The sequence below is a fragment of the Callorhinus ursinus genome, unplaced genomic scaffold (assembly GCF_003265705.2).
Source record: "Callorhinus ursinus isolate GAN/ISIS: 27379988/994484 unplaced genomic scaffold, GSC_fseal_2.0 scaffold1, whole genome shotgun sequence".
Classification (NCBI taxonomy): Eukaryota; Metazoa; Chordata; class Mammalia; order Carnivora; family Otariidae; genus Callorhinus; species Callorhinus ursinus.
In genome coordinates this window covers 139649829-139665126 of record NW_027397063.1, presented here as the reverse complement: position 1 = coordinate 139665126, position 15298 = coordinate 139649829, and the positions used below count along the sequence as shown (strand labels likewise).

The window sequence follows — 15298 nt, the reverse complement described above, 5'->3', positions numbered from 1 at the left end:
TGGATCCCTCCTGATGCCCCTGACCCACTGCTTGCCCCCATGTCTCATGCCTTCCTCCCTTCCTCCTATCTCTCTTCAGAATTCCATTTGATGCTATACCTGGGTCTTGACCCCTGGACAGACCCCAGCCTGACTTCCCTTGGTCAGGACCCAAGCCCTTTCCCTCTGACCAGCACCATGGCAGGGCCAGCCCGGGACCTCAAGAGGTGGTACATCCGGGGGACAAGGGTCATCCTCTCCAATGCTCCATGCAGTGTCTCACCCTTGGGGGCTAAGCCCATGCTTTCACCCCACCCCTGGCCTGCACTTGGCCCCAGTCCCCTGTGGTGAAAGAGTCTGTGCTAGCACCACATCCCGGAGTTAGGGCCTAAGGGGGACTGACCCTGGCCAAGGCCGCCATATTGCACAACCATTGACCTAGAACCCAGTGTGAGCGGTGTCCCTTGAGTCGTGCAACATGATGACTGCGGTTCCAGCTGCACATGAGGCCATGTGGGGAAGGGACAGGAGCAGGCACTATGTTTGCCCATCTCATGTTATTTCTTTTACTCCTCATCATAAGGTGCAGATGCGTGTATTATTGGACCCGTTTTATAGATGAGAAAACTGAGGCTAAAGCTTTACCATAAGTTGCCTAAGGCCCCACAGCTTGTGATTGGTGGCGCTGGGAGTTGAATACCTTCTCCTCTTCCAAAACACTTGATCCAGTTTCTTCCTCTATAAAATGAGATCAGCAGACTCAGTGATCTCTCAGGCCTAGGGCTGCACTCTCCAACGCAGTGGCCATAAGACACAAATGACTGTTCAAATTTAAATTAATTAAAATGAAATAAGTTTAAAATCCAGTCTTCCATCACACTGGCCATATTTCAAGTGGTCAGTAGCACTTCTGGCTGGCGGCTACTGTACTAGACAGTGCAGAACATTTCCATCACCCCAGAAGGTTTTACTGCACAGGGTTGGTCTAGAGTTGAGATCAGGAGGAAGTGATAAGCAGAGCATAAATGCAGAAATGTGCCTCGTCACTGGCCAGAGCCTGGACACGAAGCGGCGAGCCAAGTCTTGGTTCTTGGGGACTTCACGGAAGGTGGTCCTCCCATCTTTTGACCAGCTTGTCTCCCCACTGGATGCTCATCTGCCTCATCACCAGAGCCGCACTCCAGGGGTTCTGACTCACAGGGTCTGGAGTCGAGCCTGGGCATCTGTGCACTTGACCCAAATCTGCCCGGGTGAGGCCATCGAGCTGCAGGCTTAAGGATAGCCTCTTTCTATCTTGAGGAGAGCTCCCTGACCTCTAGACTGTGGAGGCCGTAACCCTGTGGCCTCCAGGCAATGCCTTCCCCTTTTCCTCTGTTACCCAACAACCTGGACCCCTCTGGCCTAGGGCATAACAATGCAGAAACCCAGAACACTGCAGGCCCTGCTACTTGCGCTTAACTGCGAAACCCAAACACAATCCATCCTCTGCCCCTGGCCAGCCATGTACTTGAGCAGGGAGTTCTCGTCTGTCCTCTTGAAAGAAATTTGAATGTGATCATTCTCTTTTTAATTTCCTCCCTTATTGTGTTGTTCTCTGCCAGAAGAAGGGGGGGTCAGTGCCATCCAGCTTTCAAAGCCTTAAGATGCAATATCCTAAAAGCCTACAGTGCAGGGCTTGTCATTCATTTAATGCCCGTCTCTTTGGGCATGTATATATCCAAAGTTGTCTTTGTAATAACTTGGTGATCCTATTGATAAGAACCATAATGACAGCAGGGGCCAGGCTCTTAGGATGTGTCCGGTGACCAAGAGGCATCTCTCTGTCCCTCCTCTATCCCTCTCTGTTTTTCTCAGCCTTTTCTCTTGTGTTTCTGTCCCTTCTTCCCTCCTATTTGCTCTCTCCTTTGAGTGACTACAGGATAGACCTAAAGTATTTTTCATTATTTATAATTATTGGATTGAATTTAGTATCTATGCCTGACCCTAAAAATACAAAGCAAAGCTTTGTCTCCGTTGACATTCATCCTCTCCCTGTTTTATGGAATAGCCTTCTTGCGAGCAAAGACCATTTTGAAGCCGTGGTCAGTGCCTCAGGGAGCCTGCCCTGTTGGCAGTGCTGATAGTCCCAGCCGTCGTAGCGACCGTAGACCGTTCCAGGAGATGTAGGGAGCACGTCATGCTGCTGCCCACACGGCATAGGCAGCACCTACGGAGGAGGAAGGTCTCACAGAGGTACCTCACGATCACGCTGTGGGTTTTGCCCAGAGCAACAGAGCTGGCTGGTTCACATGGCAAGTCCTGCTGGGCCAGAGCAGGTTAGCCAGGAGGGCAGCGTTCCCAGGCTCGCGGCGTTGGCTCGGCACAGCATGGAGAAGGCATGGAATCGCAACAGCTTGGGACCAGACAGACCCCAGCTCAGACCCTGCCTCTGCCCCTGGCCAGCCATGTACTTGAGCAAGTTATTCAACCCCTGCCTCAGTTTCCTCACGTACACTCTACCAGGTTGAGAGAGAGGATGTGTATGTTGCCCTGGCTCAGCAGTAGAGCGTAATAAATACTCTAATTTTGACTAATACTCATTGAGTGCTTTTTAGGCACCAGGCATGACACTGATCCTTTTACATGAGGAAACTGAGGTGCAAAAGAGTTGACGTCCCCCCCCAACACACACACACTACAAGATCCCACAGAGCAGGAGGAAGAGCTGATATTGACCCACTGCCTACCACACCACCCATTAGTGCCTGAAAAGTTGAGCCTGGCCTGTTTCAAAGCTCAGATCCTCAAGTTCAAGTTCTTCAAGACTTTGCTGTCACATCCTCGACCCACCACTCCCGGCCTTCCCTGTATAGACGTGCCGATGCAGCCCTTCCTGATATTATCAGCCCTGCTTCTTCCGTGGGCACTAGGGTGGGTAAGAGAAAGGGAAGGAAAGCAGAGGTTGTGGGTGAGAACGAAAAGAGTGGGCACAAAGGCCCAGCTAGGGTCAGGAGCAAATAATTGACTCAAGTAATCCCATCACTTCCCAGGAGCCGTTGAGATGGAACTAACTGGTGAGTAAACACGTTATCGTGGCGCCATCTGCTGGGAAATATGGTTGTTGCAGTGAATTTGTGGCAAAAAACGAGGTCTGGGTCTCAGAACCTAGTTTTCCACCCTTAGAACCAGTCTCCAGCCTGGTTGGAGACTGGGCCAGCAGTGCCCTGAGACCTACCGAAGCCAGATCTTGGGATCTTTTGTGATCGTCAGGGTATAGTTTTCTTCTAGTGTGAAACAATGCCTTGCCTGAAATCGAATATAAAAGTCTGGCGCCCCCAACTCTCTCACAAAGAACACAGATTCCATCTTCCGTGTTAGAACCAGAGGGACTTTTCATTTCTTGGTGTTGGCTTTTGTAGACGGGGAGCATTTTTGTCCCATAAAAATGGACCCAAGCTACCTCCTAAAGACACATACAGACAAATATAAAATACCAGGTGACCCACTGTAAAATGAAACATTAAATATCATTTTTCCCTGTTTGTAAACATGTATTCAGTGATTTATAGTGAGAAACTGGCAGATACATTTAAAAAAAAAAAAAAAAAGGAAAGCCAGGGCATAGAAAATGGCTCCATACGGCACCTGGCAATAGATTATCCGCTCCCTAAGGGCCAGACCTCCGTCTAAAGTCCTGTAAATTCAATCACAAGCAGGCGACCAAGGAGCACACCCAAAAGACCATTCCTGCCTTCAAGGAGCTCACGGTCTTTGGAAGAGCTGACAAGTTGTAGTAGGACTGTAACAAAGTATATGGAATTATGTGTGGGATCACATAGAACAGGAGACTTCTTGCCAGACCACAGTGGGATGCGTCTCAGGGGTATATTCCCTGAGTACCCAGGAGTTTGCCATAGAAGAATTTTTTTCTTCATTTTTTAGTAACTTCACTTGACCGTCAGATTTGATCTCTGTTCCCAGCTGCTCATCATCTGTTAAGGATTTAGCAAAATCATAGATGGCTCCCTGAATACCTATCTCCATGAAACCCTTGGTTTTCAGGACATGAGGGTCAAGGTCCAGGCTTTCTTGCCCTTGGAATAAAGGGAGTGGCACTCAGCTGAAAGCCCTTGATGTGTGTGTGTTAGCTTGGCTGTCCTCCAAATTAGACCTTGCCCTCCATGATGTAAGTGAGGATGATGGTGAGCTTCTTCTTTCTTTCTCTTGCTCTTCAATTTTATCCAAGAAGTTAGTGGAGGGAAAAAAAAATCAGGCACTTCTGAAAACCCATCCTGTAGCCCACCCCAAATTACATTCACCCCACCACAAACGTGCACTAATTCCCAGCTCTGTACCAGTCACTAAGCTGCCATTAACAGGCCATTAACTGCCCTCAGTTGCACAGTTTCTTGGCAAAAACCAGATTGTGCAATAGAGTGCAATAAGGCACAAGTAAGCATAGAGGAAGCCCAGGACCCCCAGCCCAACTTGGGGTAGGGCATTTCCCATAAGCCAAGGCTTATGTGAACTGAATGCACAGAGAATCTTACGGAATTGATAAGATGGGGAGAACTTGTCTGCCCCGGGGCCATGTGAACCTGTGAGTGCTGTAGGGAAAGGCAGGTCTGGAGGCCCCTCATCGCTCTTCTCTAGTCACAAGGGTGAGAGGCATACTGTGACCCTGGGTACACATCTTAGAGGTTCCATATTTATTCTGCAAACCCATCTTCCTCCTAGATCAGCCTCCTGTCTGTGGGGGGAAGTAGAAACCGTTTGCTATACTCTGTCTGAACCAGAACTCACATGTACCACCCTCTCCAAGAAAAGTGTGCCAGAGGGCCTATATTTGAGGGCTCCTGGGTCCTGGTCTGGCCTGCAATGATGGGGATGCCAGACCTTGATCCTCAGCTATCTCTGTGTTTTTTCTCAACCTGGTCAACCATCCTTCAGGGTGCCTCGTCTGCTCCCCAAATTCCAGCCATGAGGCTCAGCATTGTCACCCAAACATCCTGACGCTGGTGTTGCTCTTTTTCATTGTCATTGTCATTTTCATTTTTAAAGCTCCCACTTGTTATGCATTTACTGTGCGATGGGCAAAGGCTAAGTTTCCACACCTCTCAGGGAATTAAGTCATCTGGCCTCTTCCTGTTTGATGAAACTCTTTAATCTCCGAGCTTCAAATTCTTTGTAACATTCGTAACATATATATGTTTGTATGTATGTCGTGACATGTTATGTGTGATACAATTCAAACATGTCTCCTGCCCGTCCTTTGAAATCTCTCCTCCACCACTTCTTAGACAACAGTTTTTTCCCTTCTTTAATTTAGACGCTAAATGGGAAGGTGTTGCAATAGGGGTAGGTTTGTGGATGGGCCATACTTGGCTCACGAATCCGTTGTAGCATTGACGTTGCGCTGGAACTTCCTGTCTGGGCCGCCCTGACTCGGGTTTGGAGGTCTTCTGGGGGAAGATGCTTCCCTTTTTGAGCACAGGTGGCCTAAGACATGTTGCTGGGAGGATGGCTGGATTGAAGGCTGTCAGCAGCCACTCCCCACTATGTCTGTGCCGCTTTCGGGTGGGCCTGGCCAGCTTGCTGTGGCATTAACGGCACCGTGGGTGCCGATACGGCGTTATGCACTGATTTGCAGCTTTTCTTTTTTTAAGATTTTATTTATTTGACAGAAAGAGACACAGCGAGAGAGGGAACACAAGCAGGGGGAGTGGGAGAGGGAGAAGCAGGCTTCCCGCCCAGCAGGGAGCCCGATGTGGGGCTCGATCCCAGGACCCTGGGATCATGAGCTGAGCCGAAGGCAGACGCTTAATGACTGAGCCACCCAGGCACCCGTGATTTGCAGCTTTTAAGCCTCAACGCCGGAAGAGCCAACACCGTCGAACGTCAGTGACTTCTCCATGCTGTGTCATCTACCAGAAAGCAAAAGGCATCCCTCCCGGTGACTGTGCCGCTCTGCCCACCCTCTTCCTCTCTTTTCTCTCCACAGCAATCCCAGTCTTCGTCCTCACTCCGCAGAGAGGATGCCCCGAAGACCCCTTCCCTGGAGGCTGTGTCGAGGCCACCGAGGGGCCAGGGCCGGCCGCCGCGGGAGGAGGCCGCCTTGCCCAGCTGGAGGAGCACCGACAGGCTGGACGAGACAAGTAACGGTTTTTAAGCAGCATCTGCTTGGTCTGTGGGTCCCAGGAGTGCTATTTGGAGGCTTCTTCCCACTCAGCCTCTCCTCCCTCCCTCAGCCCGAGTTGGTGTGGGCCCATTGGGGCAGCTGAGCCACAGGGTCACGAGGCCTCTAGCGCAGCACACACGTATAACATGGTGGTGTTTTCCACTGTGCAGCCTTCCGGCTGAGACCTGTGGGACAGTGGGGGGCTCCGGGGCCAAGGTGTGAAAATGCCTCGGCTACGTGGCCACGTTTTGGCTTCCAGTTCCACGTGGACCAGGAGAACGTGCCTCATGCAGGCCAGAAACGCTAATCCAACCTAGCCAGGGTATTTCAGTGTTCAGAAGGATTTGGGTCCCAGCAAGGCTGGTTTTAAGAGGGTCCTTTTTGAAACCTGACATGGTAGTTAGGGTAATACTCGCTCCTATAACAAACAAACCAAACATTTAGGTGGCTTAACATAATAGTTTAAGTTCTCATCACACACCAGTGCAATGCAATGTCCTGGCTGTGGGAGGCCTTCGGAGGCCCGAGGCTCTGCGGTCCTCCACGGCCTCCGAGCCTTCTGCTGGGTCATTCACATCGGCCAGCAGATGGAGGAAGAGAGAACAGAGAAGTCAGGGCACCTGCTTCCTAACCACCTCAGCAGGGACATGGCCCACACCACTTTCACTCCCAGACCACAGGCAAGAACCAGTCACACAGCCCCCACTTCAATGCAGAGGGTCTGGCAGATGTCCTGGGTGGGCGCATCCCAGCAACACAGCTCTGCCAAGAGACGGGCGGGGCACACGAGTCTTTGATGGACAGCTGTCATCCCCATGGCGCCTGAGGATGGCATGCTGCCCCTTCTGCCCGCTCCTTCTCCTCGAATGTCCCGCCCCTGCATAGAGCACTTGAACTCACCTCTCCAGAGACTCAACATCCACAACGCAGCCCATTATAAACCTGGCAAGTCATGTAATCCTTCACAGTGAGGACACTCAAATTAGCCAAATCGCTTTCCCAAAGTCACACATCCGAAGGCTGTGAGGTGCTTGCCACCACGTGGGTAACAACCGGGGGCCGTGAAGCCCCCTGCTCAGGCCACCTAGGTCTCTTGGGCTCCATGACTGACTGTCTGAGTCAAGATGCTCACTCCACTCTGGCACAGGTCTGTTCTTTCCTCACCTGGCTACACGTAACGGAAGCTAGGCGCATTGTTCTCACAAGAAGAAACCACGAAAGGATTCTCAACTCCCATTGTATGTCAGATCTAGAATCCTTTTCTGAACAACAACCACAAAAATTAGCAGCAAAATATTCATCTTAGAAATATGCTCTTAAAGATTGTGCTATCGTTTCTACTCTCTAAGGGAAAAGATTGAACTAACAGCTATCGAAACAAATTCCATTGTTCTCACGGTGCAAAGAACCACAAACCATGCAATGTTTTTAACAGTCATTCCAAAAATTCCCCCAAAAGAGATCATTTCCATGTGAACCTTTTAGTAGAACCCATCGGTAGAATCTGCAGAGATTCTGGGAGCACAGGAAATGTTCCCTATTTATGTATATGGTTTGGGTGTCTGTTTGTGAAGTGCATTTTTCCATTCTAAATAAGCTTTTCTTTCCTTTCTTCCTGCTGCCCAGCGTATCTGTTCATTCATTCATAGTCTTTCCTCCTTTATCTCTCACCAGAGACTGAAAGTTCCCACAGAGAGGGGACTCTAAAATTCCACAGGGCATATGTTTATCTTCAATAAACAATAATAACTACCCTTTAAAAATCACTTTACCCTGTACAGGGTCCATCTGCAGGCACTATTTTATTCATTCCTCCAACAGCGCTGCTAAGCGTTGCCATCCTCTTGTGTGGCAGATAAGAACCTTGAGGGACAATGAGGGTGAATGACTTGTTCAAGATCCCTCGGTTAATGGGGCCAAACGCAAACGTCATGGCTGCAATTTGCAGGCTTTTTCAGCTACTGCATGATAATAAGTATCTCCCCTCCATAAAAACAAATAACACCCCAACAAATAGCCTTTCAAAATTCACACTTACACACTGGTAAGTTTAGAGGAGAGTATAAAAACTTCTGGAAAACACTCCATCTCCCAAAATAGGTCCTTGCTGAATTAGGAGCATTCCAAATAAAGTTGGAAAGGGTTTTGATCTTCAAAACATGATTTCTTTTTACCTGATAGTCTGTAAAATAAAGCACCCACATATAATTTATCAGTTGTATATAAACATAAAATTTAGTTCAACAATAGCACACACAGAAAAGATTTAACACTCTTCTCAAACATCCATGCCTCTCTAAGGATGGAGATTTAAAATTACAAAACTATAAAGCACTTGTGTAGAAAACCTCTGTTTTTTCCAAGGAATGCTTGGCCTTGACATGCTAAAATGTCCAGCCAACCCCACAGGTCTTGAGGGGTGTCTGACCTGTTGAGCGGGAAGCAGATTATTCCCAGGGGCATTACCCAGTCTCAGAAGAGCAGAAATGTGGAAGAGAGGAGACCCAGAGGTGGAGGTCATCTTGGGTTAATGGCCCCTGGGCTATTTTCCGCAGTTCTGTTTATGCCCCAGGGGAAATGCTGCTTCCAGAGCATGTTAATTCACAGTTGGGGTCAGCTGGAGGGACACTGTGGGCTGAGTAAACCACAGCAGGTCCACTTTGAGCCTCCACAGAGCTTACAGCAGTCAATGGCTGTCTCCCCAAACACATTTCCACTTGATAGACCTTGACTGAGCATCTACTCTATGCACAGCATGTGCTCGGTGCTGGGAAATAGCAATCAGGGGACAGCCCCTTCTCTGCAGTTGCTGACAGGTGGTTGTCCGCGCAGTCACGAAAGAGAAAGAATTTGGACAAAGGAGAGAACGGAAGGGCGCAGGATCCCCAATGGATATTCCCAGAGGACTAAGAGAGTGTGGTAGTGGAGGCCAGGTACAGCTTTGAGCAGCTCCGACCATGCAGCTTGACAACCAGGATTTCACAGGGGTGGGCATTCAGGGAGCCCACTATGCTTTTGCGGAGACGGAAGTTGGTCAGCTTCTAGCTTCCTCAGAGGACCATGATGAACTGGGATTGTAAAAGGCAGCAGAGAGGGGCCAGTGGTGGACTGAATCCCTGCCCTCCACGTAGCAGGTGTCAAAGGCAGGTGCATGACCAGGACCACGTTTACAACACAGTCAGCCCGGGAGCCGGCACAGAGTGGCATTCACGGAGGCTTTCCCGCTGTGGTTTCCTCCCATGGCCCCAGGGCAAGGGGGATGGAGGTAGACAACCAAGAAAATTAACTATAGTATAGATTAAGTCTTCAAAAATGAAAGCTTTTTGGCAAAGCCCAGAGAACAGAGTAGCCTAGCTTCTTAAGGAAAGAAGGCCAAGGATGTGCCCTTGAGAAGCAGTGTGTGAGTTGGGTCTCCGAAGCCCAGCCAGAGAGCTGACTTAGCAACTAAGTATAGGGTCCGGGGAGGGGGGCACACCTCTCCCCTCAGAGTGAACCCTCTCCACAGCCAGGGCTGAGTCCGCTTTGCATCGTGGGAATGTCTCTGTGTCCAGACTCTAATAGAAAGATCGGAGGAACTGTGGTTTATTTGGAGGGGAGCTCAGGAAATACAGAGAGGGGAGGGGACATAAGACAGGGAAGGGAAGGCAAGGCAAGCAAATGACTCCTTAGGGAGCTGGACTGGAGCTCATCCCCACTGGGGAACAGTAAGGACCAGGGTAGAACACTCTGCTGGGCAGCAGGCAAGGGAGTGGGGGTACAATCCACCAGCTTCCCCTGCCACTGGTTGAGGGCTGCTCCCGGAGGCTGTGATGGCCCCTCACCCCTGGGGCAGCCAAGCAGCCTCCGGTAACCAGAGCCCACCTCAGGCCAAGAATCCCAAGTGCTGGGAGTTGGAAGCCCAAAGGGTGTACGCCGAAGCCATCCATAGCGCCTGCTACAGGGGAAATCAAAATCACCACTTATTGGCCATTAATAGCCTCTCGGAGAGAGAGCCTGCATATTTCTGGAGAAACCCAGGTGGCCTCTTTGGTCCCTAAGTTCAGCACCACCTGACCCACGAGATTGGGACATGGCATTGGGAAAATGCAGGCAACATAGAAACCCCTTTCCCCAGAAGACCAACCATTACCCCCACAACAGGCAGAGACCGTTACATGTAAATGGTAATAACACCTTCATTAGGCTCTCTTCTGAATGTTTCCACGGCTGATGAAAGCAGGGTCGTGTGGTACGCAATAGTAACTACAGGATCGGTAGATACATATACCTATGTATGGAGTACATGGTGCTGATCTGTAGTCAGGGGGAAATAATAGTAGAAGCCAACTCAACAGGCAGAAGATAGGCAGGCTGAGGGCTAGCAGACAGGATGATCGAGGCTTTACGTATGTTGACTTATAAAAATCCTCTGACGGCCACGGAGGGTCACACTGTCCCCACCTTTAGGTCAGGAAATGGGCTCAGAGGTGCTCTTTGACCAAGGTCCCCTGCCAGGAATCACAACCGCTGGGGCTCAGCCCTGGATCCACCTGAATCCAAAGTTCTTGTTCTTCTCCCTGCCCTAAAGCAGCCCAGGGATGGGTAAGGGGGAAAGCGCTATTAAGAACTCGTCTCCCGCTCTGAGCAGGCACATGTAACACACTTGATGGGTGTCACCTCATTTAATCCCCACACGGAGCCAGGGAGGGCTTAGCTGTGCCCCTCTCACCAATGAGAGTACCAAGGCTGAGAAGCTCCCAGAGCTTTCCACCCGGGGCCCCTGACTCCACAGCCTCTGCTCTTCCCTCTGCACCCACTGGCCTCGGGACGGAGCAGGCTGGAGAGGTCACTGAGATCCAGCCCCTGCCAGAGGGACCTTGTCATCCTCGGGAGGAGGGCACAGCCATGTGCACGATCAGCCAGAACCCAGACTGGGTCATGGAATGAGCTGGACAGGCTGTCACAGCAGGGGGACTCGGGGAAGGAGGAGGCCACATCTGGGCAGGGAGGCAAGCAAGTGCTCTAGGAAAAGCAGAACCAAGCCGATGAGGTCTCTGAGAGGTCACTGGAGTTTTGCCATGTGGAGACGGTGGTGGGGACAGACCCCAAGGATACAGGGAGCAGCCAGGGAAAGGCAGGACCCAGGCCCTCAGGTCCTCAGGCTTCCAGGAAGACGATGCTTAAATCAGCCCCCACTGGGCCCAGAATCCCCCTGGAGGAGAAGAAGCCCCACCTTCTGACTTGACAAAAGGGAACGCGGATGTCCCGCCAGCCTGGGCTGCAGTCAGCTTAAGTGCCACTGGGTCTCTGAGCTGAAAATGTGTTCAACCAGCATCTGAGTTACCTGAAGGCTGTGGTTCTTCAGCAGTCCTGGCAAGTACAACGCTCTAAGGACAACACTGTGAAACACCAATAACTTTAATTTCATTACACGAAACAGTACTCACTTAGTTGGTAGGAAATCTGTGTTTGAAATGGCATCTGTCAGGACGCAACCTCAGTGTCCCAGCACAGCAGAGCTGGGGAGTCCTCAAGCCCAGAAACTGGTGTCCACACACAAGTGGGTCTCCTCCAGAGCCCCACGGTCCTCATTGCCCAATCCCCAGGGAGTCCTGTAAGGTTTCTAATACGGGAACACGGCTTCTGTTGGCAGCTGCTGTGCCCCAGGCCAGGGGGCTGTGCCAGGTACTCGGGGCTGAGGAGCACCGTGCCGTCCTACTCACGGCCCAGGCACACTCCCCTGCTTGGCTTCCACAAAAATAAGACAAAGCAACTTTCACCCCCTGGCATGCAGATCAACCCTTGAGGCCCCAGCCACCCGCCGTCACAGATGCTCTGGACAAAACTGAGCCCAACGTAGGCCACCCCAGACCATGACCCCACACTGAGAACCACTCCAGCCTGCCCTTGATCAGTGCCTTGATTGGCTTCCACAGCACAATCTATAAGCCAGAGCTGTCCTGGCTTTGGATGGAGATGCACCTCATCCCTGCTTCACCAGTTATGGGCTCTGTGACATTCGACAAGTTACTGACTTCGCTCACCTTTGTCTCCCCATCTGTCAAATAAGATTGGAACTACCAACCTCTTTCTCCCTCACGTCCTTTCCAGAATGAGGCATGTGCCTTGAGTTGAAAATAAACTTACGTGCTGAGCAGGAATAAACACTGTCACTCGCCCGCCACTCACACAGAACGCTTCTGGGACCAGATGTGTGGGGTTTTTCCATACCCACCAATTCTCTGACACCAGCCAGGTACCCTCCGGTTCTGTGCTGACCCTTTCTCCCTGCAGTTAGCTCCCAATCCCACGGTCAAGGGCTCAGGACTACCTGGCTCATGTCCCAGGTCATCACTTTGACTTCGGACCAACCTGCTCTACATGACCCCCTCCTCAGGCTCAGTAATTTTCTGGAGCAGCTCAGCTCACAGAACTCAGGGAAACGCTTACGTTCACCAGTTTATTATATAACAGAGGATACAGATGAACAGCCAGAGGAAGAGGTTCACGGGGTGAGGCCTTGGAGGGTCCTGAGCACCGAGGAGCTGGGGTGCCTCTCTAGGCACGTGGATATGCCAGCCAGGACTTTGGGGACATTTATGGAGGCTTCATCACATAGCCACAGTCAATTATTAACTCATTTTCTAGCCCTTCTTCCTTCTCCAGAGGATGGGGGTGGAGCTCAAAGTTCTAAATTTCTAATCATGGCTTGGTCTTTCTGGTGGCCAGTCCCGTCCTGAAGCCACCCAGAGCCGCCTCCTTAGATGTAAAGATGCTCCCACCACCCAGGAAATTACAAGGGATTTAATTTAGGAGTCCTATGTAATGAAATGGGGTCAAAGACCAAATATTAGCAGGACCTGGGGGCAGAATCCGGTGTGTATGCGTGTGCATGTGCGAGTGTGTGTGTGTGTGTGTGTGTGTACACATATATCTTATTTCACCCTGCCATCCCACAAGGCCATTGTGGGTGAGATCTGTAGAAGTGCCAAGGACAGAATGTGTTAACCTTGAGGGAGGCCAGGGCGGGTGATAGAGTCATCTCCCATCCAACCAGAGAAAACCATGGCCCAAGGGCAAAGAGCCAGACCAGGGCTGCCAACAGTAGCCCTCCCCACCCTTCTCCACCCCGGCCAGCCCAGGGCAGGAGAGGGACCATTCTGAGGTCGAGGTGACCCTCTACCCAAGCAGAGGTGCACTGGGAGCCCAATCTCTGAGTGTCTCCTCATGTCTGAAGCACTGGGGCCTGCAAGGCCTCAAGGGACTTCTTGGGGACCTTCAATTCTGCCTCCTAAAGAAGTGCCCTTTTGGACTTCCCAGAGTCAGCTGCTTCCCAGGACCCCAAGCCAGTGGTGGGGAAGACGCAGATGGCAGCCTCGCCTTGCTGTCAGGTGATAACAGCCCTGTCTGGTTTCTCCCTCCCCCCCCCACAGACTTGGCCGAGGTTTTGCAGAGCCCCGACGGGAACTGGGTGGCCCTGAAGGATGGTACTCTGTCGCACACCTGCCTGCTGACCAAACCTAAGAGTGGCACGTTCCAGGTCCTGGAGGCAGCCTCCAGCATGGCCTCTGCCTACAACGAGATGGGCTCTGACAGTGAGGAGGACTTTGACTGGAGTGAGGCCTTGAGCACACTGTGCCCACGGCCCCAAGGCCGGCCCAGGAACCCCCAGCCTCAGCCCACACAGGCCCAGGGCTCAGACCAAGCCCCCTCAGCCACCAACTCCGGGCTCTCCCCGAACCCCGAGGCCATGTGCTCCGACTCGGAGACCTCCTCTGCAGGCTCTTCCCGGGAAGCTGGGCGCCGGGCCAGACTGTCCTGGTTGCAGAGGAAGGCCCCCAGGGACCCCACAGCAGAGAAGAGGCGCCTGCAGGGAGAGCTGGATGTGAACTTCAACCCCCAGGCAGCCAGCAGGGAGACCTCAGACAGCAGCGAGCCTGAGGAGGCCCCCCACGCTGCAGACCGGAAGGCCAGGAGGTGGGGAAGGGCCCGCATGGGCTCAGAGGAGCCAAGCGAGGAATTGTCTTCTCCCAACGCCGGTTCCCAGGGGCTGGACATACATCAGGTAATCAGACTGGTGCACACTTTTCAGCAGGACGTGCCCTCCTCCAAGCGTGAGTGGTGTGGAAAGGTTTTGAAATCACAGACCCAGATTCTCATCTTGGTTTGCTGCTAAGTAGCTGAGTGGCCTAACAGCTCACATCCCCTCTCTAGGACTCCATGATCTCCTCTCTGGAGACGAGAGCTGCTTACGGTTCCAAGTGGGTTTGCGATGTGGCCCCCAGGACAGCAACCGTAGCACCGCCAGGGAACAAGTTAGAAATACACATGCTCAGGCCCTGCCTGCTCAGAAACTCTGGGGATGGGGTCCGGGCATGTGTGGTCACCAGCTGTCCTAGGGATTCTGCTGTCCTAAAGCTGGAGGGCCACTGGCTCAGGGTTAAGGGTATGGGGTCTAGAGTCAGGCTGCCTGGCTTCAAATCCAGCTGTGTGACCTGGGCAAGGGCTCAGTTTCTTCATCTGTAAATGTAGATACTATTACAACCCCCTTCAAGAATGATGCAATGAGTGAATAAGACAATGTTTAGAATGAACTAAGCTCTGTCCTAGACACAGTAAATGTTATTTCAATATGAAATCTCGGGGCACAGTTTACTCACATTCTGTGATTTTTTTCAGCCACCTCCCACCCCCTCTCAGAATCCTCAGTGGCTCTGCCCACATGGATTAGTTCAGGAACCTCCTTTGAGGTTATGATAAAAGCTATGGGCTCTCTCCATAGAAAAATGCACCCGTACACACACACACACACACACACACCCTCTCTCTCTCTCTCTCACACACACATACATGCACGTGCACTCACACACCATTTGCTTTGAATGACCTTATAGAAGCAATGGATTGCTTTTGAAACTGAGAGTCTAATGGAAGATCTAGTTAGGTTGCCTCTGCCTTCTGTAGGCTCACATTGCTGTCAACTTGACTTTTCACACTCCTGGAGAAACCACAGCCACTTCTGGAACCCCACTGCATCTCCAGTAGTACTCAGCCACCGTGCCCTGCATTCTTAGTTTGGGTCTCACCGAAAGCAGGCTCCGAGTCAAGGATTTGGATGTAGGTTTTAGGTGGGAGGAGAGCCCAGGAACCCCAAGAGTGAGCCAGGGCGGTGAGAGAGGCCTA

General features: G+C 51.5%; 1 protein-coding gene across 3 annotated transcripts in view; it reads left to right on the top strand.

Moving 5' to 3' along the window:
- MYRIP (myosin VIIA and Rab interacting protein) overlaps nt 1-15298 on the top strand; it is a 418488-nt gene that overhangs the window by 343459 nt on the left and 59731 nt on the right. For all 3 annotated transcript variants that reach the window (XM_073901699.1, XM_025870798.2, XM_073901706.1), the window contains exons 9-10: nt 5960-6113; nt 13549-14180. In XM_073901699.1, the coding sequence (XP_073757800.1) occupies nt 5960-6113; nt 13549-14180 (786 nt within the window). The remainder of the gene's footprint in view (nt 1-5959; nt 6114-13548; nt 14181-15298) is intronic.